Source organism: Trichoderma virens, assembly GCF_000170995.1.
Source record: "Trichoderma virens Gv29-8 chromosome Unknown TRIVIscaffold_84, whole genome shotgun sequence".
Taxonomy (NCBI): domain Eukaryota; kingdom Fungi; phylum Ascomycota; class Sordariomycetes; order Hypocreales; family Hypocreaceae; genus Trichoderma; species Trichoderma virens.
The window spans coordinates 515,706-539,620 of NW_014013665.1; the positions used below are offsets into that span (position 1 = coordinate 515,706).

Consider the following 23,915-nt stretch of genomic DNA (forward strand, 5'->3'; position numbering starts at 1 on the left):
GAGCGTGGTAGAAAATGCGGATATAATTGACGATTCCATTTTTTTCTTCTTCTTCTGCTATCCAAGTCGGTTGCTACGATATATGTGTGAGTGAGATGCCAGCCTCAACAACCCATCAACAAAGAGGAAATCCAACACATTGTATGTTCATCTTGAACGCTCTCTCGTCGCTTTGAACATGAGCTGACGCCTTGGATCCTGTTCATTCCCTTTGGTGATGGCAAAGGACATGCTGTTCCAATTGATAATGGAGAATCGTCAATTCAACAAGGGGTCGCTTTCTTGTCCTTGTCCTTGTCCTTGTCCTGGATCATCTCGTTCAGGCTCAAAGAAACGAACCCCGCTGTCGAACAACCAACCCCTCAAAGAGAATGGATACACGCCACCGCAAATAGATTCCTGGCGTCTCCACCAAATGGTTTCAAAAAAAAGCGTCGTCACCATAAGCAGGACCGGTGAGGAGCCCTCGTACTCGTAAGAGGTTTTTGTAAGAAGAAGTTGGACAGAAATTGCAAATACCCGCGGTAGCAATATCCCGGCCAACGCCATGCCATCTTATCCCTCACGCAAGCCTCCCACGTCCTATCCTGAATCAAGTCAAAGTTTCGTCCAACCAGTCGTCCGTATTAGTATGTCTTCCTCCTCCTAGTGGATAATAAGCTCCATCGAAGCGTCGGGAGCCACAGAGCGGCAACCAACCGGACAATTAGCCGCATCCTGGCCTGCGGAGCTTCGCGATTTAGGCTAAATTGCCATTGCGGTTCCTCAGCCTGATCACCCGGATATCGAAGACAGTTTCGAGAACCTGAGGTGAATGCAACAGTTGCCGCAGCATCCAATGGTCATGTCCTTCCCCCCATCAGATCCACAATGACATGTTTTTTTTTTCGGTGATGTAAATGAAAAGAGGGCTTGTGCTGCAAGGCAAAGCGCCATATTCCGAAATGTCTGTGGCATCATGCCTACGTAGGTTAGTAGACCGCATCGGTTCATGTTGGTAGAGATGAGCTTGCAGTTAAACGCACAAATGGGAGACAAGAGAGTAATGGGCAGTTAAACGCACTAATGGGAGAGCAGCATGATGAGCCACCTGGACCCTGAACTCTGCGTGTTTGATGACAGTTTGCTCGGCCAGCCACATGCTCCCCCACCTCATGGGCGAGAGCCATACATACGGGCCGGTTAGATCTGCTAGTTCCTACCCGCCCTCATGCATATAGGCGGCAAACAAGAACTGGCCCTGGGTCCGACGGATTATTACTGGAGCTTTTGGCTTGGACATTGGCCTCCTCATATCTAGCCATCCATCCATCCCGGGCCCCAGCTGACCCTTACTTGGCAGGCTAGGATTCCACTGCGTCAAAAAGAGGACTCCGCTGGGGCGATAGCAAGGCTGCGGCTGCGAATAAGAAAGCCATGAGGCACCGAGCGAGCATCCTGCCGAGTGGAGTTCGAGCGTTGTACATAAATAAGCCGCGACAACCTTCATTCTTCTTGTCTCGTTTGTCTATCCCATCTAACGCTCAACCGGCTCACAAATCCTACCGTTGTTTCTCGACTCAAGGAAGACTAGCAAGCAAGATGGCGTCCCCCACGATTAAGCTCAACAGCGGATATGAGATGCCCCAGGTGGGCTTTGGCCTCTGGAAGGTCGACAACGCCGTGTGCGCGGATACCGTTTACAACGCCATCAAGGCCGGTTACCGTCTGTTTGATGGTGCTTGTGGTAAGTCTCAATCGTATTCAAGTCCAAACAGAGAGAAAAAAAATCTCTCTCCCCCCGCATTCTGCTTGTGAAAGTTGTGTTGCGTCACTAGAAACAGCATCGGCGCTAACGTCATTCTCCCACTTACACAGACTATGGCAACGAAAAGGAGTGTGGTGAGGGTGTTGCCCGCGCCATCAAGGAGGGTCTCGTGAAGCGTGAGGACCTCTTCATTGTTTCCAAGCTGTGGCAGACCTTCCACGATGTGGACAAGGTCGAGCCTATTACCCGCAGACAGCTCGCCGACTGGCAGATTGACTACTTTGATCTCTTCCTCATCCACTTCCCTGCTGCCCTCGAGTACGTTGACCCCAGCGTCCGCTACCCTCCTGGATGGTTCTATGACGGCGAGAGCGAGGTCCGCTGGAGCAAGACCACCCTCCAGCAGACCTGGGGAGCCATGGAGAAGCTGGTTGACGCCGGCCTTGCCCGAAGCATCGGCATCTCCAACTACCAGGCCCAGTCTGTGTACGAGGCCCTCATCTACTCCAGAATTCGCCCGGCCACGCTCCAGATCGAGCACCACCCTTACCTCCAGCAGCCCGACCTTGTCAACCTTGCCCAGAAGGAGGGCATCACCGTCACAGCATACTCCTCCTTTGGCCCCACTGGATTCATGGAGCTCGATATGCCTCGTGCCAAGAGCGCCGCTCCTCTGATGGACAGCCCCGTCATCAAGGAGATTGCCTCTAAGCACGGCAAGACCCCTGCTCAGGTCCTCCTCCGATGGGCCACTCAGCGCGGCCTGGCCGTCATCCCCAAGACCAACCGACCGGAAATCATGGCCCAGAACCTGGATTCGGTCAACTTCAACTTGGACAGCGGCGACTTGGCCAAGATTGCCGACATGGACTTGAACATCCGATTCAACAAGCCCACAAACGTGAGTTTCATATTGTTGCCTCTTGTATCACATTGTTCATTGCTAACCTTTGAGCACAGTACTTCTCCGCCGACAAGCTGTACCTCTTTGGCTAAATCAGGAGATGGTTTAGTAAAGATAAAAAAAGAAAAAGTAAAGAAAACCTTTTGTGCTAGTAAAATTCCTTTGTTGGTGTTAGGATCACGATTTCATTGTCCCCCTTTCAAAGAATAGCTGGGCGGTCAGTCTGTATAGAATATAAATATCAGAATATTCCGAACCATTAGAGCTGGCAAAGGCCTTTGTTTCCTCATTCACCGTAGGTGTTTCCATTTTGTTCACAGTGAGCTTCAAATCATTTCAATGAAACGGGACACGAATGCCTTCATTGTTGTAGTGAAAGATGCTATCACATAATAATTCGATTGACGCCATAATGTTTCCTCCAGAAGACAGCCCTTTCTGTCGTTCTATACTCCAACTCAAATCGCGAAACTCACTTATACTCTCACAAATGCTAAGAAAGGTTAGAGGATGATCAAAACCGGAAATATTGGGGTAAAGGGAAGACTCACTAGCATCAATCTGCTTAACTTGAGGGAGTGCTAGCCGGACTTTGTTCCTGTACAGAGCGGGGCCACGAAGCTGGAGGGGGTTTCCTTCAAAATAGACGGTTGTCAAATCCTCCTTGTCCTTCAACTCCTTCTCCACTTCTGCAAAGTCTCCCAGTTGATTGTAGCTGGCCCACAATTCTTCGAGATTTTCCAGAGGGCCGACACCTTTGAGGCTGCTAATCTGATTGTTGGAGATTTCGAGTATCTTGAGGTTGGTGTTGTTCTCAATACCTTCCAAGGATTCGAGAGCGTTGTGGGCAATGTAGAGTTCCTCCAATCCAGGCACCTCCTTGAGGGGAGACAAATCTCGGATGCGGTTGGACTGGATGCTTAGCAGGCGTAACTTGGGGAGCCCTCCAAGCCCTGTCAGCTCTGTAATCTTGTTCTTCGCCAGCCATAGCTCCTCCAAATTTTTTAGGCTATCGAGGTTTTGGATCTCTCGGATACGGTTTGAGCCGAGCTCTAGAGACCTCAGCTTGTCAAGCCCTTCTAGCCCCTCGATTTTACTAATCTTGTTAGCGACCAGGAATATCTCCTTCAGGTCCTTTAGATGGTCGATGTGCTTGATATGCTTGATCTTGTTGAAGCTGAGATCCAGGCTTGTAAGCTTCGTCAAGCCGTCCAAGCCCCGGATGTGTGAGATCAAGTTGTCGTATAAATCAAGCTCTTCCAGCGTACTGGCAAGGCTGTCGAGGCTTTCGATATCCTGGATGACGTTCTGTCGGAGACAAATGCGAGTAACGTTCTTGAAGCGTTCTAGCCGCAGGGCAGGTAGAGACGAGATGCGAGAGTGCGAGCACATGATTTCCTCGGTGCCGGAATCCTCGCTATCGAGTAGATCTGCCATGAAAAACCACACGTCAGTTCATAATATGCCTAGTCTCGGCGGGATGTCCTACGCTCGTCTGCCCTGATCTCTTCGCCGTGCAGGACATTGCTGTCGTCTGAGTATTCTGGGTCCGACAAGGCCTCGGGATTGGTCATGAGCGCAGACTTGGGAATCCGCAGCTTGCCATCCCATCCTTTGCTGTCTCTGAGAGACGGGCTCGGCTCGCCATCGACGCGAGGAGACGGCCGGTCGTCGACGATGTCGATGTGAGCAGTGCCCTCGTTTCCGTTATCTTTTTCCGGCGGGACGTCCATGGCGCGCTGCCGACTCTAGTATAAGCCCGGGGCGAGATCGTCGCAGCAGAGATCTGGGTTGTCGAGGCTGTGAGGCTCGTGTAGAAGATGCCGTTGTTTGTCGGAGAAGGCTATCGTCGCGGACGGTTAATTTGTCTATCGGGAAATGGCTGCCTGTAAGTACCTTAGCAGGTCAATATTTTCTGGAGCTTTCTAGGTATTTAAGCTCTCTGAGCCTTGCGACAGATGGGAGCCCGAGAGTGGCGGTTTTTCAGCGATGAGTGACACCCAAGCCCACTAACTGCATGGCAGCTTCAGGCTAATGCGGGGCGGCAGGGGGGGCTGCATCCTTACGAAAAGTCCTGTAATTGACCTTGACGGCTGCATGTGGCCATTTTTCTGGCTGTACCTTGACGATACCTCATCTAAACAGCTCAACCGCTTAATACGAGCAAACAAGACTGCCGTCGTCGAGCATGTTGTGAAAGATCGACCAGGATTGGTATCATAGCCACGCTGTACCTGATTACGGGGCCTGAGAGCTTGAGCTTTCAGTAATGCGCGTCTCGTCGTCGTCGGTTGCGCTTCTCAGAGTGCCGTTGATACATGTGACGACAAGGAGCTTCCGAATAGCTACGCCATTAGCATGGCAAGCAAGGAAATCTATCGTCCAATATGGATATAAGCATGGGCATGGCGTGGCCAGGAGGCAAATCCACATTGGCCAAGTCTTGATGCCGCCCATCATCTTCACCGGACTCTTTCTTGCCCTTTGGTGCTACAAGTGCATCATGCTTGTCTTATTCCAGAATGCCATCATATACAATCCATTTCTCCCACCAAATGCCCGAAGCATGACGATCTCTGAGTTTTCTCGACAGTGTGGGGGCGTCGAATGGCGAGAGGATAGGATCAAGTCCCTGGATGGCACAGAGATTGCGCTCTGTATAAGTGAGATTTCTTGTGGCGACGAGCGTGGTGGTTCACCCAACAGACCAAAAACGCCAGTATATATTCTCTACTTTCAAGGTATGCTAATCTGTTGCCACGGAAAGCTATTGCGATTGGCTAAATCGAGGCACAGGAAATGCTTCATCTCTTCCCCCTCGCCTGCCAGATATCTCCGGCATCTTACGCCTGTTGAAAGCAGAAACCAAAGGACACGTTCACTACACTATTATTTGTCTGAGTTACAGAGGGTATTGGACATCACACGATCGCCCTTCCGAGAGGGGCATCAACTTGGATTCTGAAGCTGCACTTCGATGGGTTTCAAAGCTCCATCATGAGAGGTATAAAGAGACACAGGCGGCACCAGTCACGATTCTTTGGGGGCAAAGCATTGGATGTGGCCTTGCAACAAACCTGGCAGCCAAGACCCAAGATGCCGCCAATCTACCAATCAATGCGTTGGTGCTAGAGACGCCGTTCACAAACACCCGAGCAATGCTCACGGCGCTGTATCCGCAAAAGTGGCTGCCGTATCGACACCTGTGGCCGTTCTTGCGCAACCACCTCGACAGCTGGGCAAACATGGAGCTGATAGCTGCAAAAGCCACAAAACCAGGAGTTTACATAGTAGAGGCGGGCAAGGACGAACTGGTGCCCTCTGATCACGGTGGCATCCTTTATCAGCGCTGCCAGGATGTCCAGCTGTTTGCGGAGCTTCACACAGTCCGCGGAGCTCTTCACAATGATGTGATGGTGAGGAAACAAGGCAAACACACCATTGCACAGTCTATAGCTGTGGCCGTCTCACGGGCGCAGGAACTCTCTGCCGATCAGGCGCAACGCCTGCCTGGGCTGGCAAAAAATAAAACTTGAACGTGAACGCCGGACCCGAATCTTATACTTGAAAGTTTGGCCAGATAAGCTGTGCCACGGCTACCACTTCCACTCATGGGCAAGTCTGCGTGCCCATCACACACACGGAATCCTCGTACCGGCCTTAGCTGGTGCAGTAGCTTACCAGAAACTCAGCTGCAACAAGGCCTGTTCCTTGCAATGCAATCTATGCTTGATCCACTGGCAAAAAGCACGGCCCAAGCGTGCGGCTTGTTGCAGGCCGTCGGTTGTGATACACTGGCTGTCGTGAGAACTAGATAGAGAGTCCAAGGCATTATGACTGCTTTTACCTTGGTCGGGGACAAAGCCTTGGTATAATTGGCTCCAATTGACTCCGAGATTCTCTCATTCCTCTCATCTCAAGTTTCCAGCAACTCGCATCCAAAAACTTTTGATTCCGCAAGCCCCATAGCCTTGATGCACTATCATGCATTCCTGCAGGCCCGTGTATGGATGCCTTGCACGACTCCAGGCACCGCACGGCTCATCCAGGCTGTCCCACTGCAGCCACCATCAAATTGTTGAAACGCCCGTGGCCGGCCCCCCCTTTTTACGCCCATTCTCTGCTCTGACTCGACGAACTCAGCAAGGATCCTTGGTCATCGGGCAGCGAATCCGCCTTGGCCTCCCAGAATGGTCGATACAAGTGCCGCCTAACATCACGTGCTTTCGCAATCTTTTGGCGTTTACAGTGGCGCACTGTGGGCTATTACTGTGCTAAGCTCGACGCGAAATTAACCGAGTGGACGCGTTGTGTCATCCCATTATCACCAACCCTGCCTAGACCGCCTCACTAATGGATTCGGGGGGTGTCTGTAGGCAGGCAGCGCCTCCTATGGGCTTAGGTCCGGTGTCGTATAAAACCGTGGCGTCCACCTCGCTTTATGCAAAAAATTCAGCATCGTCCGGCTCGGTGCCTTCGGTAAGTGAATCGATTTTACGGAGCGGTCGATTCATTCCGGACTTTCCTCTTGCTCGGCGGCTCCTATTTCTTGGTTATGTGAAGAGTGCATCTCTTGTTTTATGACAATTGTGTCTTTATTTAATTACTCTTTTTAATCACACCGTCTTTCGCCGGGTCCACAATGTTCTCCCAGCGCTACGAAACCTCCAGCCGGAGCTTCTCCAAGGGCCACAAGGTGTCCAGATCCAGCTCTTCTTTTAGCAAGGACAGTGGCATTACCAAGAAGCGCCATGAATCTCGCCATCGAAGACCGGCTACTGCTTCGTCCGCAACGGCCAGCGAGGACACTATCATGACGAGGTAAATTATTCTCCCCTGTGCAATACGAAGACTGTCAACTAATGTGGCTGTTAGCAACCTGAGCTCTTCTGTTGTGACCCTCATTGTCGGTGCCGAACAGCGGCTTTTTGCCGCTCACGAAAATATCCTCTCCTCGAGCCCTTTCTTTGACAACGCCCTGCGAAACTTGTACACCGACCCCTCTGCAAAGAGAATCTCTCTTCCGGACGAAGAGCCCGAGATTTTCAGCTCAGTGCTGGAGTACATGTATAAAGGAGACTACTACCCCCGCTTGGTACACAACAAGCGGCGTGATTCTTGGGAACTCGAGTCCATCTCCGATGATGATGATAAAAGGGCCGCGGAAAGTACAGTATACCATCGCGGCGTTGACGGTGACCTTCTCAAGGATACTGTCATCTACTGCGCTGCCGAACGATATGGCCTGGATGAGTTGAAGAAATTGGCTCTACGCAAGCAAGGCCTCCGTAAGTTGTTGGCGCCTTACAGGCCATACGCCATTACTAACAAAAAGCAGAATCGGGCATTCAGTGCAGCACCATCTTGGCCTCGGCAAGATATGCATATGCCAACACCCCGGACAGCGACTCAAAGCTCCGAGCCCATTACTTGGCTCTCATCATTCGATCTCGTAGCACCTTCAAGCGAAGTGGCACGATGCAACTCGAAATGTTCAATGGAGGCACCCCGCTCTTCTTTGACCTCTTTGTTGCCCTCTGCAACCACGTTGATGATATTTCATCCACACAGTAGGTCTTTCTGGTTTGTCATTTTCTGTTGATTTCTATGTGATTAACAATCAAGAAGAAATACCTCACGATCTTCCCGCCAGATGTAATGTCTTAAGCCCATCTTTACAAGGCTTAATTTTCCTTTCCCATGTCACCCACCACAAGAATGGCAACAACCCAATCACAAAAATAAATGATTACGGCGCTTTTATGCAATCATGTTTTCACTACGCAGTTAACTATTTCACGGTTATTCCCCCACGTCAGTTCATGTATCATTATGTCTCTACTTTATTTTTCAGCCGGCACACGCTGCGATTTGTTTTTTTTTTTTTAATTTCATCTCCTTTGTCGACACTTGAAGATTCTTGGCACTATTTGAAATTACGACGATTTGATATCTATGAAGGGGCAGTTATACATTATCTTGAACGAGCTGAGATTGGAATCAAATGGCTGGCTCGCATATATAAAGGGATTGAGGCTCACAAGAGCTACAGTGTTCGTTGCGTTAGAGCTACACACTGAGTTTGTATGGAAATGGGATATTTCTTTGGTTTAGCAGAAAAGATTTGCTCGGTATACTCCAGTTGTTAAATTAAAGCCAGTTTCCTTGGATTTAGCATGGCGCTTGAAGTGATGTGATCTTGAAAGCATTGCTTAAAGTGCCAAGGCTCTCATTCGTTACTCACTCCCGGGGGAAGAAGCCGTGCATATGACGGGCATCCTGGTCAGATCCTACAATATGTTTTCGGGAATGAGTCATTAGTTCAATGCAAATACAACCAGGCAGATGACAGGTGTGGTAGTAGTGGAGGGCATGCACATGCAGGGCGCGTCTGGACAACCAACCAAGTGGTGTGGCTGTTGGATGAAGCGGCTGCTAAGAAAAGGTCCTATTTGCCTTTTAGACCTGGATATCTTGGCTATCTATTATGCTATGGGTGCCATAGTAGTTTAGGCTTAGGTATAGCCAGTGAGCAGCGCAACATGCGCATGCGCTCAAGCCTTCTTCCCAGAAGTACTAAGCTGCGGGATGCTTCGTGTCTGAAGCTACGAGGCCAGAAAAACTCTGAGTATCATTAAAAGAAACCATGATCACATGGTGTAATCTTACTCTCTTTTAGACGCCTGTGCCTGGGAAGGCGCCTTTCTTGGATAACACCACAATGCCTCGTTCGCGGGCAATATAGCCTTTCATCAAATCCTAGTTCTCGGTGTTAGCGACAAGGCTCTAATGGTGACATGGCCAGGGTTGATAAGAAGCATCTGCGAATTAAAAATAAAGAAACTAGAAACCATACCTTGTAGATCATATTCGCTATCAAGCATTCGACTTCATCAGTGTCAACCAGCTCTCCACCGCTCCCCATACAAATAGCTGCGCGGAATTCTGCTACAGGTACTCGTGTGCGGCGTACTGGAGTGGTTTCTCCCTCTTTGAGCTCGTCAAAACCTCCTGCAATGAAGACTTTGCGCAGTAGATTTCGCAAGGCAATGTCACGGCCACGTTCAAGTGTCAGGTAAATGCGTCTCTTGACAAATTCATCTTCACCTTCCTGTAGCGCGACGTCAAAGGCGCGGAGATCACCCTTTCGGATGCATTGAGCTAGGGGAAAGAAGAGCCTTTGTAGGCGCGGAAATGGCTCTAGAAGTGCCTTAGTGGGCAGTACGTGGGTAGTGAGGAGGCGACATGGAATGAGATAGGTAAGTATACGCCTAGATATTGTTAATACTGCATCAGGACGACGATCGAATGCTCAGACATACTCCAAATTTTGCGTTGCGTCCTTGTGACAGAGTTCCCATGCTTCGACAAGATGTTTCTCGGCCTTGCGTAATAATGTTAGTTTTACGAACTCGATTAATATGAAGCGTGTCTTCCCACCTCAACGTAATTCTCCTCGAGGAAAAATAAAACTCCTTCGTAAAACTTAAAGGTAACTCTTTGAGATTTTGGAAACGCTGACAATGGTGGCATATCTCCCCTGTATGCGCTCAATGTCTTCAAAATGGTTCGTGAGAGCGAAGCCGAGTTCAGCTTAAAGTATGTTTTGAACAGCAGGTTGATGATGAAATAGATGCCCCATTTCCTGGATTCTTCGAGTGGCGCCCTAAGCATGAGTGTTAGAATCACCTGAGACAATGTTGAGGCAGATCACAAACCTGTCATTAAGACAAAGTGTGAATATTCTTTTCAGATGCTGCTCGCAATCCCTCAGCTGGCCTTGCTTTTCGGTCTCTGGGTCAAAGTCATCCTGCATAAGGGAGGCTCCTCCAGAGTTGTCACCAATATTGCGGCTACGCTCCGTATCAGATCTGATGGCGAATAATCTCAAGTATTTGCCGATCATGTACAGACACGGAATTGTCCACGCCTCAAACCCAAAGTTGTTGTACCCCCGAATCAGTATGGAGGTTAATTCCTTCCACGATTCATAAACCTTGGTCCACGTTGACTATTCCAGCGTTAGCAGCCACACATGGTTCTCAGTATACAGCCCTCATGTTAGGTACCTTGCCATCCTCTCCGGCAACAATGTCCCCAACAGCATTCCAATATGCGGCATACACTTCGACCCACCCTTTGATCTCCTCGTGATCCAGACCCCGCTGGTGAGATGCATTAGATTTGATCAAGTGCTTGATGTCGCCTTTGATGCTGGACGAATTGCTGCTCTTCAGGATTAATCTCAGCCGCTGGGGATTCTCTGGTGGGGAAATTGGTGAGAGCGTTGCCGCGAGCAGGTATCCATTCTGCTCAGCATAGGCTCTCGCAAAGCCTTTGAATAGCTCGTTCATATCGACGGCGATGACAGTCCGAAATAGGCTCGGTCGGTTGAATGCTAGTTCGCTCTCAACTCGCTTCGTACAAGAGCGCAGATGGAATCTTTCGGCGGAAAATGAATTATAGCTTGATTCGGGATGATGCACTCTATAGGAAGTGATTGATATAGCTAAGAACGTCTATCCATACCACAAAGGAAGCTCCAACGCCTTACCACCACAAGGTAAAGGCATCAGGGTACGTACCTCTTAGCTCCAGTTTGCGGGTGAGGTAAGCGGAGCTCGCGTGTGATTTTTCACGTGATAATCTTTCGAACGCTACTGGGGCTGTGGATCTGGCTGTCCACCAATCGCTGTGGAGGTTAAAGCCCTGCGACAAGTTTGGTGCTCAACCCTCCCCACTCACCCGCACACAAAAATTATCGCTGCATCACCTCTAACTTGACAATCTTCAAATTTCGCGATTTGTCGAGGACACAGTCACAGTGAGTCGGAAGAATATTTTGTTCGATATTGTACATACTAACGATCGTCCAGATGGGTAAGAATCTTCCTTTCACAGCTCACCCTTCCGAGAATGCGCGTTGTTGGGAGGATATGGTGCCGTCGAATTTCGTCATAAAATCAACAAAATCGCCAACTGCCGAACTGAAATCTCGACTCAGTCAATCGATTGAAGAATGATGGTGTGGTGCCTGGAGGAGGACGGACTGGGCTTGACATCCATCATACTGCATCCAAGAAGAGCAAGGAAGTTCAGTATGGAAGATTTCTTCAAATTCGAGATACGAAGACCATGGAGATAAACAGCGATTCTGGCACGAGACTACCGACAGCGCGCATTCGATGGAACCCATCTCTCAGAAATCTCTGTGGCCTTGGATACTAACAGCATATAATCAGGTCGCCTTCAGGAGTACGAGGTCATTGGCCGCCACTTGCCCACCGAGGCCAACCCTACCCCTTCCATGTACCGGATGACCATCTTCGCCCCTAACGAGACGGTCGCCAAGTCCCGTTACTGGTACTTCTTGCGTGGTCTCAAGAAGGTCAAGAAGGCCACCGGTGAGATCGTCAGCATCAAGGCGGTATGTGGTTTCCCAATGCGAAAATTCCATCGAAAAAAACAGCAACTGACGAAGAGGGAATTCTAGATCCACGAGAAGCACCCCGAGAAGGTCAAGAACTTCGGTATCTGGCTGCGATACGACTCTCGCTCTGGCACTCACAACATGTACAAGGAGTACAGAGAGCTGACCAGAACCGATGCTGTCGAGTCCCTGTACTCCGACATGGCTGCTCGCCACCGTGCTCGTTTCAGGTCCATCCACGTATGTTGAACAAGAGAAACTGACACAGATGGTGCTACTTGATTACTGACAATTTGCCAGATCCTCCGTGTTGTTGAGATCGAGAAGACTGCCGACATCAAGCGCCCCTACATCAAGCAGCTGGTTACCAAGAGCCTGAAGTTCCCTCTCCCCCACCGCATCACCAAGACCAGCACCCAGAAGCTGTTCAGCGCGAAGCGACCATCCACTTTCGCTTAGATGTGTTATTGGTTTTGAGGACGGTTGGGCTAGGTTCTGCGGGTGTTTACAACGGATCATGGAAATATCACTGCATTTGCTCGTTAAGAAGAGCATTGAATGAACCAAAAAATTCTGAACACGGAGTAGATTTTATGACGCAAGAAATGTGAATGTCTCTATGTTTTTTGTACAGCGTCCCGTGTTCATGGCTGGGGAGGCACCACTGATTCAACCGAGACGTGAATCGGTGTCAACCTGATAATTCAATGGGGGAAAAAAGCAGGTGGAAACTCGGCAAGTCGAATTATCGAGTTCAGGCTGCACAATACAAAACAATTGAGCTTTCAACGAAGCATCCCAATCTTTCTTGTTTCCAGTGCATGGACCAGCAGTAACACAATTCCACGCAGCATTTGGGTAGCATTTTGTCTTTCCTCTGACAAATAACGGCCTATTCCTCTTCTACCCTATGATTTTTCTCTTCGTTTTCTCTCCGTTTTCCCTTTTAGAGAACATAAAAAAAGAGTCCGCTCGAATCTTTCCAAATCGGGCTCGCCGTGCTGGCGCGGACCCGGCGACAAGTTTCGGCCGACCAACCCATTTGAGAAAACAGCCAAGAAAGTCCCTACTAAAATACTAATCAGGAGCCGCCTACAAACGGTCCAAACCACTGGAGAAAAAAAAAGTTATTAAAGTTATATGCCACACGATGGGTAATGATTCCACTCTCAGCTAGCAATCCGGTATCAACCCGGTATGACTCACGCTAGAACGATGTCTGCATCTTATAGAAAAAATGCGGCGTTTTGTCTGAATACTTAAACTGACTCTAAGCCTTCCTTTTCTTTCTTTTCTAGATTCATTATCAGTCTTATCTAGCTCAAGCTCAAGATTTCTTCGAGTCTTTTCGTTGGCGTTTGCCGAACTTGCAGCATTTACACTACAAAACTGCTCCGTCGATATCACAAAAATCTCTACACAATGGCACAATCAAGTAATGGCGCTGCTCCCCTAGAATGGGTGACAGTCAAAACAACTCTACCGAAACCCTATCCGGCCATGTCAGATCGGGAGCCTATTCGAACTGAGCGCCTAATTCTCAGGCCATACGCCGCAACAGACCTCAATGACTTCCACCTCCTCCGCATACAGCCCGAAGTCATGAAGTGGACATCACAGGGCAAGCCCGATGCAGACCTAGAACAAACCGAAAAGGTTCTATCAAACAGGCTACCGGGCACTGATGGCGAGTCAGCGTACGAATTCGCCATCTGCTGGGCAGAGACCGGCGAGATGATTGGCACAGGCGGCTCTCACATGCGCGAGGGCGAACTCGGCTGGCCCGTCATCGGCTACATGATTCGATCCGAGTTCTGGGGCAAGGGAATCGCAACGGAGCTCGTGACCGCCGTGCTCAAGGCTTACTGGGCGCTTCCCCGAGAAGAAGTCGAGCTCAAGGTGGAGAAGAGCACCGTCCAGGGCAGCGAGAACGAGCCACAGCCAGAGCGCATTACCGCCGTCACACTGGATAACAACGGGCCCAGTCAAAACGTACTGGGCAAACTTGGTTTTAAGCTGGTTAAGAAATGGGAGGAAGAGGAGCCTAGTACTAAAGTGATGGAGCTCCTGTATGGATATGCCCTGCAAACGCCGAATGCCTAAGGGATCAAGGGGCGGTTACGGAATATCAGTTTCACTTATTGCACTTTGGAAGCCAAGCGTCAGCATAGGTAGTTTACGATTTAGCGATACAATAAAACTCGACATGGGCGTCGCGGGCATTGTTAGTTATCGCATTTAGTGGCGTCTATTTTAGTCACTTGTATAAAGTATTATTTTAAATTTCCTTGTTACCAGATAAACAATGAGCCAATTCTAGCTCTCCATAAATCCAGAGTCACAGTCACCTGCGTGTCAGCTTACAAGTTGCAGTACCTCTATAGGATGCGAGAAAATTCGTCGCAAGACATACTATAAATTAACATAGTCCCCTAAGACCTTCACTTTGCAAAGTTGTTAAAAAAAAGAGGAAGTCGTGTTACACTCAGAGTTTATAAGAGGGAAGATGGCCCCAAACTCGACATCCTAAATACCATCACTTTCCCTGAAATATTTCCCAGAGCTATCGCTAAATCTGTTAATGGTATCTGTGGCGACATAGAAGTTGGAGAATATTGCCATACGGCCGATAAAGAATACCCGTATTCAGGCGGAAGCCGCAACATATTATGCCCATTCCAGGTGATCCAACGTGTAACGGTGTTTATGCCGTAGCCATAATAGTTTACTTTTTGAGCATCATCAGCAACGAGTCGGCGTCGATCTTGATCCTGAGCCCAATCCGAATCCAGAGCCAGAGCTTGGGCTACTATGGTAGATTGGGCTTCAGTTAAATGTTCTATGCCTAATTTTATATCGCCGATTTTAGTATGTAGGATTAATGCCGTATCGTCGGAGGATGTAGAATATATTGGCCATTGAAACTCAAGTGTTTGCTGCTCTTGGCCTGTTGCTATATCCCAGATTTTAATAGTCATATCGCGTGCCGCTGAGATAAGGTAACGGTTATCTGCCGAAAAGTCTACTAAGTCAACCCAATTGCTATGGCCTTCTAGTGTTTGCTGCACTTTGCCTGTTATTCCATCCCAGATCTTAATAGCGTCATGTGCCGCTGAGGCAAGGTAGCGGCCATCTGCTGAAAAAGCCATTGAATGGACCAGACCGCTATGACTTTCTATTTGCTGCTGTTTACCTGTTGCTGCATTAACGCGACTGCTATAGTCTTTTAGTATTTGTTGCGTTTTACCTGTTGTTGCATCCCAGATCTTGATAGCGTGATCTGCCCCTGAGGCAAGGTAGCGGCCATCTGCTGAAAAGGCTACTGACCTAACCTGACCGTTGTGGTCATTTAGTGTTTGCTGCTCCTTGCCTGTTGTTGTATCCCAGATCTTGATATTGTTATCCCATGACCCTGAGGCAAGGTAGCGGCCATCCGGTGAGAAAGCTACTGAGTTAACCTGACGTATATGGCCATTTAGTGTTTGCTGCTCCTTGCCTGTTGTTGTATCCCAGATCTTGATATTGTTATCCCATGACCCTGAGGCAAGGTAGCGGCCATCTGGTGGTGAGAAGGCTACTGAGGTAACCACATTGCTATGGCCCTTTAGTGTTTGCTGCTCCTTGCCTGTTGTTGTATCCCAGATCTTAATAGTGTTATCCCATGATCCTGAGGTAAGGTGGCGGCCATCCGGTAAGAAAGCTACTGAGTTAACCTTATCGCTATGGCCCTTTAGTGTTTGCTGCACTTTGCCTGTTGTTATATCCCAGATCTTGATAGTGTTATCCCATGATCCTGAGGTAAGGTAGCGGCCATCCGGTGAGAAAGCTACTGAGTTAACCTGACGTATATGGCCATTTAGTGTTTGCTGCATTTTGCCTGTTATTGTATCCCAGATCTTAATAGTGCTATCTCGTGATCCTGAGGTAAGGTAACGGCTATCCGGCGAGAAGGCTACTGAGATAATTTTATCGCTACGGCCCTTTAGTGTTTGCTGCACTTTGCCTGTTGTTGCATCCTAGATCTTAATAGTTCTATCGCCTGACCCTGAGGCAAGGTAGCGGCTATCTGCCGAGAAAGCCAGCGACAAAACTTCTTCTCTATGGCCCTCCAGTGATTGTAAATAAGGGCTCCAATGGTAGTCGACTGCGGGCTTAACCTTTAACCATTCGGGTTCTTCTTTTTCGAAAGCTTTCCGTATTAAGCTGTTTAATGGACTGAAGATAAGCGCAGATGCATATACCTGGAGTGGACTATCTGCAATTACTGAACTGTTCTGCCGAATAAATCGCCGTGAGTCTTGGATAAGTTCTAGTAATTGGTAGTTGGATGACTGGCGGTCCGGTGACTTTCCTTTGATTGATTAGTTTTACTTTACTTATTATAGCGCTATCAGCTTACTTTTAGTAGACTCTCTAGCTTTATTATTGAAAGAACCCTATCCTCTACATTACCCATAAGGCCCAAAGCTTTAAGACAGTATAGGAAGTACTTCCGAAGGAATAGGAAGACCTCTTGGCACCTATGGTCAACTTGGTCCTGAGACTGCCTATTGCTGCTATAGATTTGACAGAAATGGTCGACCTAATGGACGCAGGAGTACCCTATAGCAGCTAGCGGATCTGGATCTGGAGCTTTGATTTTGTTGATTGGGAGTCTAGGAGGGTATAAATTATAGATATTCCGTTGTAACGTGGTAGACATAGTTTGTAATGACTGCATGAGGATGACACCATGGACGTCGGCGCAGCTAGGGGGGAGGATATTAGGCATCGCCTTGCTTAAGTAGTCGTTGGCTGACTGATGGATAATATAAACCTGGCTGTCTTTCATAGTGAGAAATGAGCCACAAAGTCCTATTGCCTTGTTGATTAACTCGGTATCTGCGGGATTATTGTCTGGAGACTTAATAAGGGTGCTAAGCTCAGCCACTGTAACAGGCCGATACACAAGCAACACGGTCGCAAGGATCTGGTAACAAAACTGAGCATCGCTATCCTCTAAATTATGTATTTGCTCCAGCATCCTCTGATATAAAGAATCGAGTCCAGGCGGAAACTCGGCTAACGTTCGGAGAGGACTCTGCAATGAGATCCTCCCTAGACTCTGATAAACTAAGGCCACCCAGAGGAAGGTATTATTGGAATTAGAGGATAAGTGGTGGTAAACAGCATCTTTTATTGTAGCACTGTATTTCTTCTTTTGGGCTAATTATTTGACTTGGTGTTTGATATATGCATTAACGGCTGCAGATATAGACTCTTCGTTGAGCTCTAGGCATAGCCTCATTTGCTGAGCGGCTGAATTAAGACGCTCCTTAATCTCTAGCCAGTTACGACTGGAGACTATCTACTTGACGCGGGAAAAAAGAGTGGACTTTGTATTGATAAAGTCGAGCAGCTTTGGTAGGTCGGTTACACATTCGTCAAGTGCGTCGATAACAACATAAGTCCGGTCCAGGCTTGCATCTTCTAAAATATTTGAGAAGATTTCTGATAATGCAGTCCATGCATTTACATCTTTAAACATTGCCTCCCCCCCATACTTATATTTGTTTTGTAGGTGGGAGATCAGCTGCGGGCGCTGCTCAACAGCCAGATAAATAAGGCCTCGCAGCACGGCCGTAGCGCTGTTGATGCGCTCGTCGGCGGCTTGACAGAAGAAGTAGGATAGCAATGTGTTGGTTTTTGTTTCAGAGCTTAACTCATTCACAATACCGCAGATCAACATCGTCTTGCCCTTGCCGGGATCGCCCTTGATCCAGAGCAGGCGGCTGCGTTCGTCGTCGCGCCATTGTTGGAAATGGCTATGCTGGAGGATCCAGCTGTATGAATCTCTCAATAGGCCGCCCTTTGTAGCCTCAATCCGAGTTTTATCGTGGCGAGGGTCCGTTGTACGTAAGTCTGTGAGACATTTTATGTCATTGGGCGAGTGGTAATGAACATCGCCTTAGTGGATTGTGTTATTATTGCCAAAGTGGTTCCCAGTAATGTCGCGCGAGGGTTGATCCATTGTGATTAAAATCTTCCAAGAGATTAAAATCTTACGACGCGAAACAAGACCCGAGAAACAATCGACTACAAGATGCCAGGATGGGATTATAGGTCCAAAAGAAGACGGCCTTGAAATCTTCTTGATGCAGCCTGATCATTGGGCAGCATTGTATTTGTATGGCAGCCACCACAGTTTGCCTGATGAAACCCCTCATTTTGCTATGTGTACATGCGCACACATTAGAGTGCATATAATAGGTATACAGCAGTTTCCAGCATGTGTAGCAACGTCTCAGTTTGTTTTATTGCCGCAATGAGATGCTCGTTTACAGAGTAATGGCCGCAGAGCAAAATACTATAACGTACAGGTAGTATATAGCCATTACCCTGTTACTAAATTAACAGAGAAAACCCGCGACACCCATTTCGAACTTTACGGTATAGATATGACGGATAATACACCACTAGATGGCAACAAAATATCAATATGCGATGGCCCATGCTTGTGTCATGTATTGCAGATATGCACAATAAGAAGCGACACTTTCTTGGCCGATCTTCCCCGTCTGCATACACGTGCTTATCTCCATCGGGGATCTGACCAGCAGGGCAGATGCTGTCAAGCACTGCGAGCCAGGGATCTCACAAGCTAGCCCCAAGTTAACCAGGGAACAGGGAAGCGGAAAACAAGCATGAACATTCACTCGGCCTCTTCGGTAAGCTTGCCAAGCAGAAAATACACTAACGCTGGCCTACATAAACGAGAGACCTTGACAGGTCTGGAAATGGACGATGGATGAATAGAATATACATGTATGTAACCGTAGGCTAGAGAGGCAGGGCTTGCAGGACCGTTTCCAAATGTATAAACTGATTAGTTACAGATTAATATTCAGCACTATTATTTTAGCTTGAATGAAATCAGGTTTTTTTTTTTTTAAAAAAAAAGGAACAAAAAAAGGCCAATGAGTCAGTGTTTGTTGTTGATATATAATCCATGCAAATAAATGTTACCGACTTCGGGGCCCCTCATGTGTATTGAGTAGCGAGCGTCTGTGTGTCATTCTTGGTGATAGTAGTCTTCCTGTGTACCTAGTCAGTCATATTTTGTCATCGAAAAAAGAAATCAAAGAACTAAAGCGTTTTATACGGCCATAATGACCCACTTGATTCTCGCGATTATCTGGTCAACTAGTTTGCTGCAGTAACTCAACTTCAGTACTAAATTATCAGCCTTACTATTTCCATCATCTTACAAGCATTGACGCCGACTTGCCTACGACACAAAACGAACAAGAAAGAAAAGGTAAAAAAATGCCAGAAGCATAGGCGAGTTCCATTACAAAGAGGATCGCTTCTCAAAAGGAGAAAATTCCAAAAATAAATGCCATGCGACCTGTGTGGATCGAACACACGACCTTCAGATATCAGGTGATTGAAGTTGGAACTTCAGTCTGACGCTCTCCCAGCTGAGCTAAGGTCGCAAGCTAATTGGTTGAAGGAAGGCATTGCTAATTCAACTTGTGAACGAAGCCAAGTGGTGGACGGAGCAAACAAATTGATTCACGCCATTTTATGGACCTTTTGTCTAGTAACCTTTTTGATGAAATCTTTGATTCTTGTTTATGCATCCTACAATTGAATTTTTGTTTCATAACGCCGAAATATTGCCATTTCTCGGTCTGTGACTAAGACCATTTGCCAATAAACTGCAAAGAGGACTTCTAGCCATCCCTAGTCAAAGATGAAGAAATCTCATGTCCTCCTCCATGACCAATATGATATTAATAGCTCTTACCCTAAAGGAGGTAAAGATGCCCAGCATAGGAAAACGACTATATACCTTTCCCCAGAGGTATTACCATCTCTCGAGGCCAATTTTCAAGGAAAAACACCGAGCTCCATGCCCTCATCATTGTTTTCCTGCCTTTTTCTCATAGGCATCAACTAGGCCCTTGCAATTGGCCAGGTTCTTCTTTGGCTCCCACGTGTTATGCTTGTCGCTGAAGCCCTTCCACTTAACCCTAAAGAAGTGTTGCAATGTCTCCTCTTCAATCCTGGAGTCGACGATTTTCTCCACTTCCCACTCATTTCGATCCGCCGCTTGAGCACTTACGGTGGCTTTGGATTCCTTAGATTTCTTCGCGGGTCTGCCTTTGCGCTGCGCTGGCACTGTCTTGGCTGGCACTACCTTGGCTGCTCGTCCAGCTTTTCGAACCGCGCCTTTCGAGTTGATGTGTCCCCTTGGACGTAGCTCCCGCTTTAGGGGAGATGCAGCTTTCTTAGAAGGCTTAGTTTGATCTCTGGACGACTGTCTTGGTTTAGCAAAGGCTGGGGATAGCCCTCCACCGTCTTTGCCATCTTTGCCGTCTTTGGAATGCGCTGGACTCTTTGGCTTGTCTTCTACATCATCAAGCTGCCTGGCGAGTGAAGACCGCGTCGAAGATCTAGTTGATTTGTAGACTGGCGAAACTGGAGAGTGAACCGGGGAAGCGAACCGATCGGCTGATGAAATCTGGGAATCTGTTGGCAGGTGGAGAGGGTTTGGTAGTGGTGACATCTGGTGACTAGACGCTACCAACCCAGCCTCTTCAAAGAGCCTAGCCAGGCGTTACATCAGCGCGTGAATACCTAGCGATAGTGAACCTCGCTCTTCTTACTGAGACGTGAGCTCTTCCGCTTCCGCATTCTCAGGGTCATCGTATAACCTGGGCATGGCTGCTGAGTCTTTGCAGCGTTCAAATTAACGCGACGGGGTTCAGTAACCTCTGGGGAAAACGCGACCGATGCGCCTGTGAGAGATGATGAAGAGAAAACGCGTCAGCCCTCTTGTGGTTACGGGTGATTTCCAGGTGCTGCGGCCTGGAGGAATGCCATTTCATCTGAAGTATTGGGTCACGTGAAGTCTTCGATTCTCCTTCTGGGAGCTGTTGGTTAATTGACAGCTGGACTCGGAAGTAATCACAGCAAGTTGATTCTTATATATCTAGTAGCTTAGCCGTATCTCCTTCATCTCTCTAATTCAAGGTAAATAAAATAGTATATTAATCGATTGTATCCATGCTAAGGACTGACTTCGCCTCAGGCACAACAAAATATCTGCTGGTCTAAGTAGGTATACCAAAACCCTGCCGCTCGCAAAGACTCTAGAACTTCAATGCTATGCCCTAAAAGATGTTTATGCAACGGATAATAACTGGGTACATGTACATCGCATGAGGGGTGATACGCTTAGTCAAGCTCTTCCACCTCATCATCGCCAAGGTCACGGAATTTCCCTTCTCGCATTGCCTGCGCGACGGGGTTCTCGACATCTATGATGCCGTTCTTCTTAAGTCTAATGGCCAACTGTTAGTTACTCGATGTCGTGATGTGATTGAGAGATCTTACCGTTCGAAGAGCACAAATAATCTCTCTGCCTCGCTTAGTTTCTCATCTTCACTCATTGGTGGCATCTCCGAAACCTTTTCCTGATCCAAGAATTGCCCAGTGATGGGATTTACAAGCCTCTGAGCACCGGTAGAGTCGCCTGCATTGAAGGTCGTTGAAGCATTTCCGGGGATCGGTACATTATTCTGGAACAAAAAGCCTGAAGCGAACCCATACCCAACATTCTCAACGAATTTCGATGCATCCTTGTCTGATAGATTGAAGAGGAGGTGAGAGATGGCATCTCGTAGAGCAGGAGCCATTGGGTTGGTCGAGTTTTTCAGTAATCTTGCGGATAGTGTCTTGCCTTTCCCAAGAACTGATTGTCGGTCCTCTGCGGTTGGGAGCAGCTTGCTGCTCATATATTGACGGACTGAGCTGGGAGCATTCTCATGGACCTTGAGCATCGTGCTGATTAAAGGTGTGACGGTAACGTCGATATCATTATCCCCATAATTCGCCATTGCCGAATCAAGGAGAGATATCAGTCTAGCCGCGACTTTATTGGGTTCAGAGCTGGGGAAGAGGGCTGCTTGGTTTGTGGCCGTGGATATATCGAGGTTAATGAGAGTATTGGCTAATGGACCGAAAGGCGACTCTAATGGCTTAGATGTTGGGATATCTTGTTTCCAGAATAACTCGACAATGTGCGGCACCGCTGAGCTAAATCGAGAGGCTTCATCTTTACAAAAGTGAGTGACGTTAAACAGCAGCTTAAGAATCTCGGCGAGCGCCATATCTTCCATAGGCTGTGGCTGTACGGGCTTGGTAGCTGCAAGCTTAGCATGGCGGCTGAGATTCTCCGTGATATTCTCAGCGAGTTGGTGCTCAGCAATCAGATTAGCCAAATGCTCCTTTGTTCCGTAAGTAGAAAGCAAGAGAATGCGTGACGTGAGAAACTCGTTATCCCAGTTGTCAGTTTTTAATCCTTCGCAAGCCTTTATAGCAAATCCTTGGTCTACGAGCATTCGCCTTGTTTCAGGTTTTAGCAGCATCGAATTAGCCAAAACTCTCAAGGCAGCTCGGGCTGTGTCACCGGACGAGCTGTTGAATCCATGCCGTAAAAGCATAGAGATGCCCTTGAAAATGTTAGTCGGGCACGGTGGTGTAAATAAGCTCATGCTTCCAAACTACTGACATCTTTGGTAAAGATAGGATCTGCATTCCGGGGGTCTCGCCCGTAGATCTTCAGTTCTTCCAGAGCCTCATCTCGGTCTGAAGGATGGTCAATAAAGAAGCTTTACAAGCCAAAGAAAGATGCTGGCATCGACAAACCTTTGGGAAGAAGTGAGGCTTTATCAAGATCCTCGGTGAGCTTGTTGACCAACTCGGTCACTGCCTTAAGTTTTGCTGGGTAGGGTTAGCTACAGCGAGGTCTTGAGTTTTCCGCGACTGCTAAATGGGCTCACCAGGGCCAGTTGCCGTGCCCAGTTGAATACCAGGCATGACGAAAACGAGTCAGATTAAAGATGCCGAGAGGACATGAAACAGAGAGAAATTGGCGTGAGTCGGATTGCGCGTAAAAATGGTCGACGAATGTTAAATGAAAAAAGAGCAAGCAAGAAAAGGGTCAAATGATTCAGCCGCTGCCAACTATAGAGTCGGATTCTGACTGGTCGCCACCGGATTACAGCTGTTCCGTACGGAGTATCAGAGGATGAGAGGTGAGTAAGCTGCGATCAGGAGTTGGAGGAAGGAAGAAGAGATGCTAATGGTGAGGCAGAGACGATCAAGGTCTGATGATTGTCGGGAAAAGTCATGAGAGCCGGGCGCAAGGGCTATGAGATTAATAAGATGTGACGGTGCCTGTTTATTAAAAAAGGTGCTCCGTATGTCCTCATGAGACGACTGACGCAACCTTGTCGAAAAGCCAGGGGTTTCCGCCGATTAACAAGGCAAATATTGGCTGTATGTTTTTTCCATCTCATCCCATAGAACTGGACAGCTCTCTTCTTTGTGCTACCATTGGCCGTGGCGATGAATCAGCGGCTCCGTCGGTGGCAATGGAATTGCGGAGATGGTGCGATAGGCGACGCTGGAGCTCTGCAAATTGTTTGCAGCCCCTGGAGAGGCGGGCTGCTAGGTACATGCAGAGCCTCCGCCGAGACACCAAATCGCTTGTACCTGTAAGACAAATTTGGGACGACATTCGCCTGAGGGCACGGGCCAGCGCAGCGCAACGTCCAGTACAGCGGCTATACTGCCAACTTACAGTGGGGGGCTGCGCTAAAACGCGTGTCGAGGCGTGCACTGAGCGTGATCGCGTTTTGCTTAATTGATTTCGGCAAAAATTATGGGCCGTGTCACTCCGTACCTCCTCCCAGCTCATCGCAACGACGGCCGTGATGGCAGCCAGGCGGCCCTTTTGATGACTTTTTCTTTCTCCCCTGCCGACCTCTGACCTGGCTTGTCCT

The 23,915-nt window shown here is 48.2% G+C and overlaps 11 protein-coding genes across 11 annotated transcripts; 5 read left to right on the plus strand and 6 right to left on the minus strand.

Moving 5' to 3' along the window:
- Window positions 1-17: 17 nt before the first annotated feature.
- On the minus strand, window positions 18-571 carry TRIVIDRAFT_92970 (uncharacterized protein; the record flags this gene model as incomplete). Its single annotated transcript, XM_014097918.1, has 1 exon — window positions 18-571. A coding segment is annotated over one exon (286 nt), but the record flags the coding sequence as incomplete, so codon positions are not given.
- Window positions 572-1,581: 1,010 nt separating this feature from the next.
- TRIVIDRAFT_49232 (uncharacterized protein) lies at window positions 1,582-2,743 on the plus strand (the record flags this gene model as incomplete). Its single annotated transcript, XM_014097919.1, has 3 exons — window positions 1,582-1,726; window positions 1,858-2,648; window positions 2,708-2,743. The coding sequence occupies 3 exons, from the start codon at window positions 1,582-1,584 to the stop codon at window positions 2,741-2,743; spliced, it is 972 nt and encodes a 323-aa protein (XP_013953394.1).
- A 55-nt stretch (window positions 2,744-2,798) lies between these two features.
- On the minus strand, window positions 2,799-4,521 carry TRIVIDRAFT_90324 (uncharacterized protein; the record flags this gene model as incomplete). Its single annotated transcript, XM_014097920.1, has 3 exons — window positions 2,799-3,144; window positions 3,203-4,081; window positions 4,141-4,521. 3 exons carry the CDS (start codon window positions 4,382-4,384, stop codon window positions 3,128-3,130), a joined length of 1,140 nt encoding a protein of 379 aa, XP_013953395.1.
- A 399-nt stretch (window positions 4,522-4,920) lies between these two features.
- TRIVIDRAFT_181937 (uncharacterized protein) lies at window positions 4,921-6,555 on the plus strand (the record flags this gene model as incomplete). The annotated part of the gene is made up of 2 exons (XM_014097921.1): window positions 4,921-5,392; window positions 5,448-6,555. The coding sequence occupies 2 exons, from the start codon at window positions 4,921-4,923 to the stop codon at window positions 6,185-6,187; spliced, it is 1,212 nt and encodes a 403-aa protein (XP_013953396.1).
- Window positions 6,556-7,293: 738 nt separating this feature from the next.
- On the plus strand, window positions 7,294-8,225 carry TRIVIDRAFT_225068 (uncharacterized protein; the record flags this gene model as incomplete). Its single annotated transcript, XM_014097922.1, has 3 exons — window positions 7,294-7,436; window positions 7,527-7,939; window positions 7,990-8,225. 3 exons carry the CDS (start codon window positions 7,294-7,296, stop codon window positions 8,223-8,225), a joined length of 792 nt encoding a protein of 263 aa, XP_013953397.1.
- A 1,101-nt stretch (window positions 8,226-9,326) lies between these two features.
- TRIVIDRAFT_58905 (uncharacterized protein) lies at window positions 9,327-11,005 on the minus strand (the record flags this gene model as incomplete). Its single annotated transcript, XM_014097923.1, has 6 exons — window positions 9,327-9,410; window positions 9,508-9,922; window positions 9,974-10,035; window positions 10,092-10,317; window positions 10,370-10,662; window positions 10,721-11,005. The coding sequence occupies 6 exons, from the start codon at window positions 11,003-11,005 to the stop codon at window positions 9,327-9,329; spliced, it is 1,365 nt and encodes a 454-aa protein (XP_013953398.1).
- A 402-nt stretch (window positions 11,006-11,407) lies between these two features.
- TRIVIDRAFT_92973 (uncharacterized protein) lies at window positions 11,408-12,868 on the plus strand (the record flags this gene model as incomplete). Its single annotated transcript, XM_014097924.1, has 4 exons — window positions 11,408-11,479; window positions 11,894-12,078; window positions 12,145-12,321; window positions 12,382-12,868. Coding segments are annotated over 4 exons (525 nt in total), but the record flags the coding sequence as incomplete, so codon positions are not given.
- A 635-nt stretch (window positions 12,869-13,503) lies between these two features.
- TRIVIDRAFT_49612 (uncharacterized protein) lies at window positions 13,504-14,184 on the plus strand (the record flags this gene model as incomplete). Its single annotated transcript, XM_014097925.1, has 1 exon — window positions 13,504-14,184. One exon carries the CDS (start codon window positions 13,504-13,506, stop codon window positions 14,182-14,184), a length of 681 nt encoding a protein of 226 aa, XP_013953400.1.
- A 639-nt stretch (window positions 14,185-14,823) lies between these two features.
- Window positions 14,824-18,287, minus strand: TRIVIDRAFT_193671 (uncharacterized protein; the record flags this gene model as incomplete). Its single annotated transcript, XM_014097926.1, has 9 exons — window positions 14,824-14,890; window positions 15,007-15,193; window positions 15,329-16,097; window positions 16,173-16,412; window positions 16,481-16,637; window positions 16,683-17,278; window positions 17,324-17,417; window positions 17,457-17,982; window positions 18,161-18,287. The coding sequence occupies 9 exons, from the start codon at window positions 18,285-18,287 to the stop codon at window positions 14,824-14,826; spliced, it is 2,763 nt and encodes a 920-aa protein (XP_013953401.1).
- Window positions 18,288-19,984: 1,697 nt separating this feature from the next.
- On the minus strand, window positions 19,985-20,632 carry TRIVIDRAFT_225073 (uncharacterized protein; the record flags this gene model as incomplete). The annotated part of the gene is made up of 1 exon (XM_014097927.1): window positions 19,985-20,632. The coding sequence occupies one exon, from the start codon at window positions 20,630-20,632 to the stop codon at window positions 19,985-19,987; it is 648 nt and encodes a 215-aa protein (XP_013953402.1).
- Window positions 20,633-21,097: 465 nt separating this feature from the next.
- On the minus strand, window positions 21,098-23,179 carry TRIVIDRAFT_90332 (uncharacterized protein; the record flags this gene model as incomplete). The annotated part of the gene is made up of 5 exons (XM_014097928.1): window positions 21,098-21,409; window positions 21,463-22,580; window positions 22,640-22,716; window positions 22,777-22,851; window positions 22,911-23,179. The coding sequence occupies 5 exons, from the start codon at window positions 22,945-22,947 to the stop codon at window positions 21,304-21,306; spliced, it is 1,413 nt and encodes a 470-aa protein (XP_013953403.1).
- Window positions 23,180-23,915: the final 736 nt, after the last annotated feature.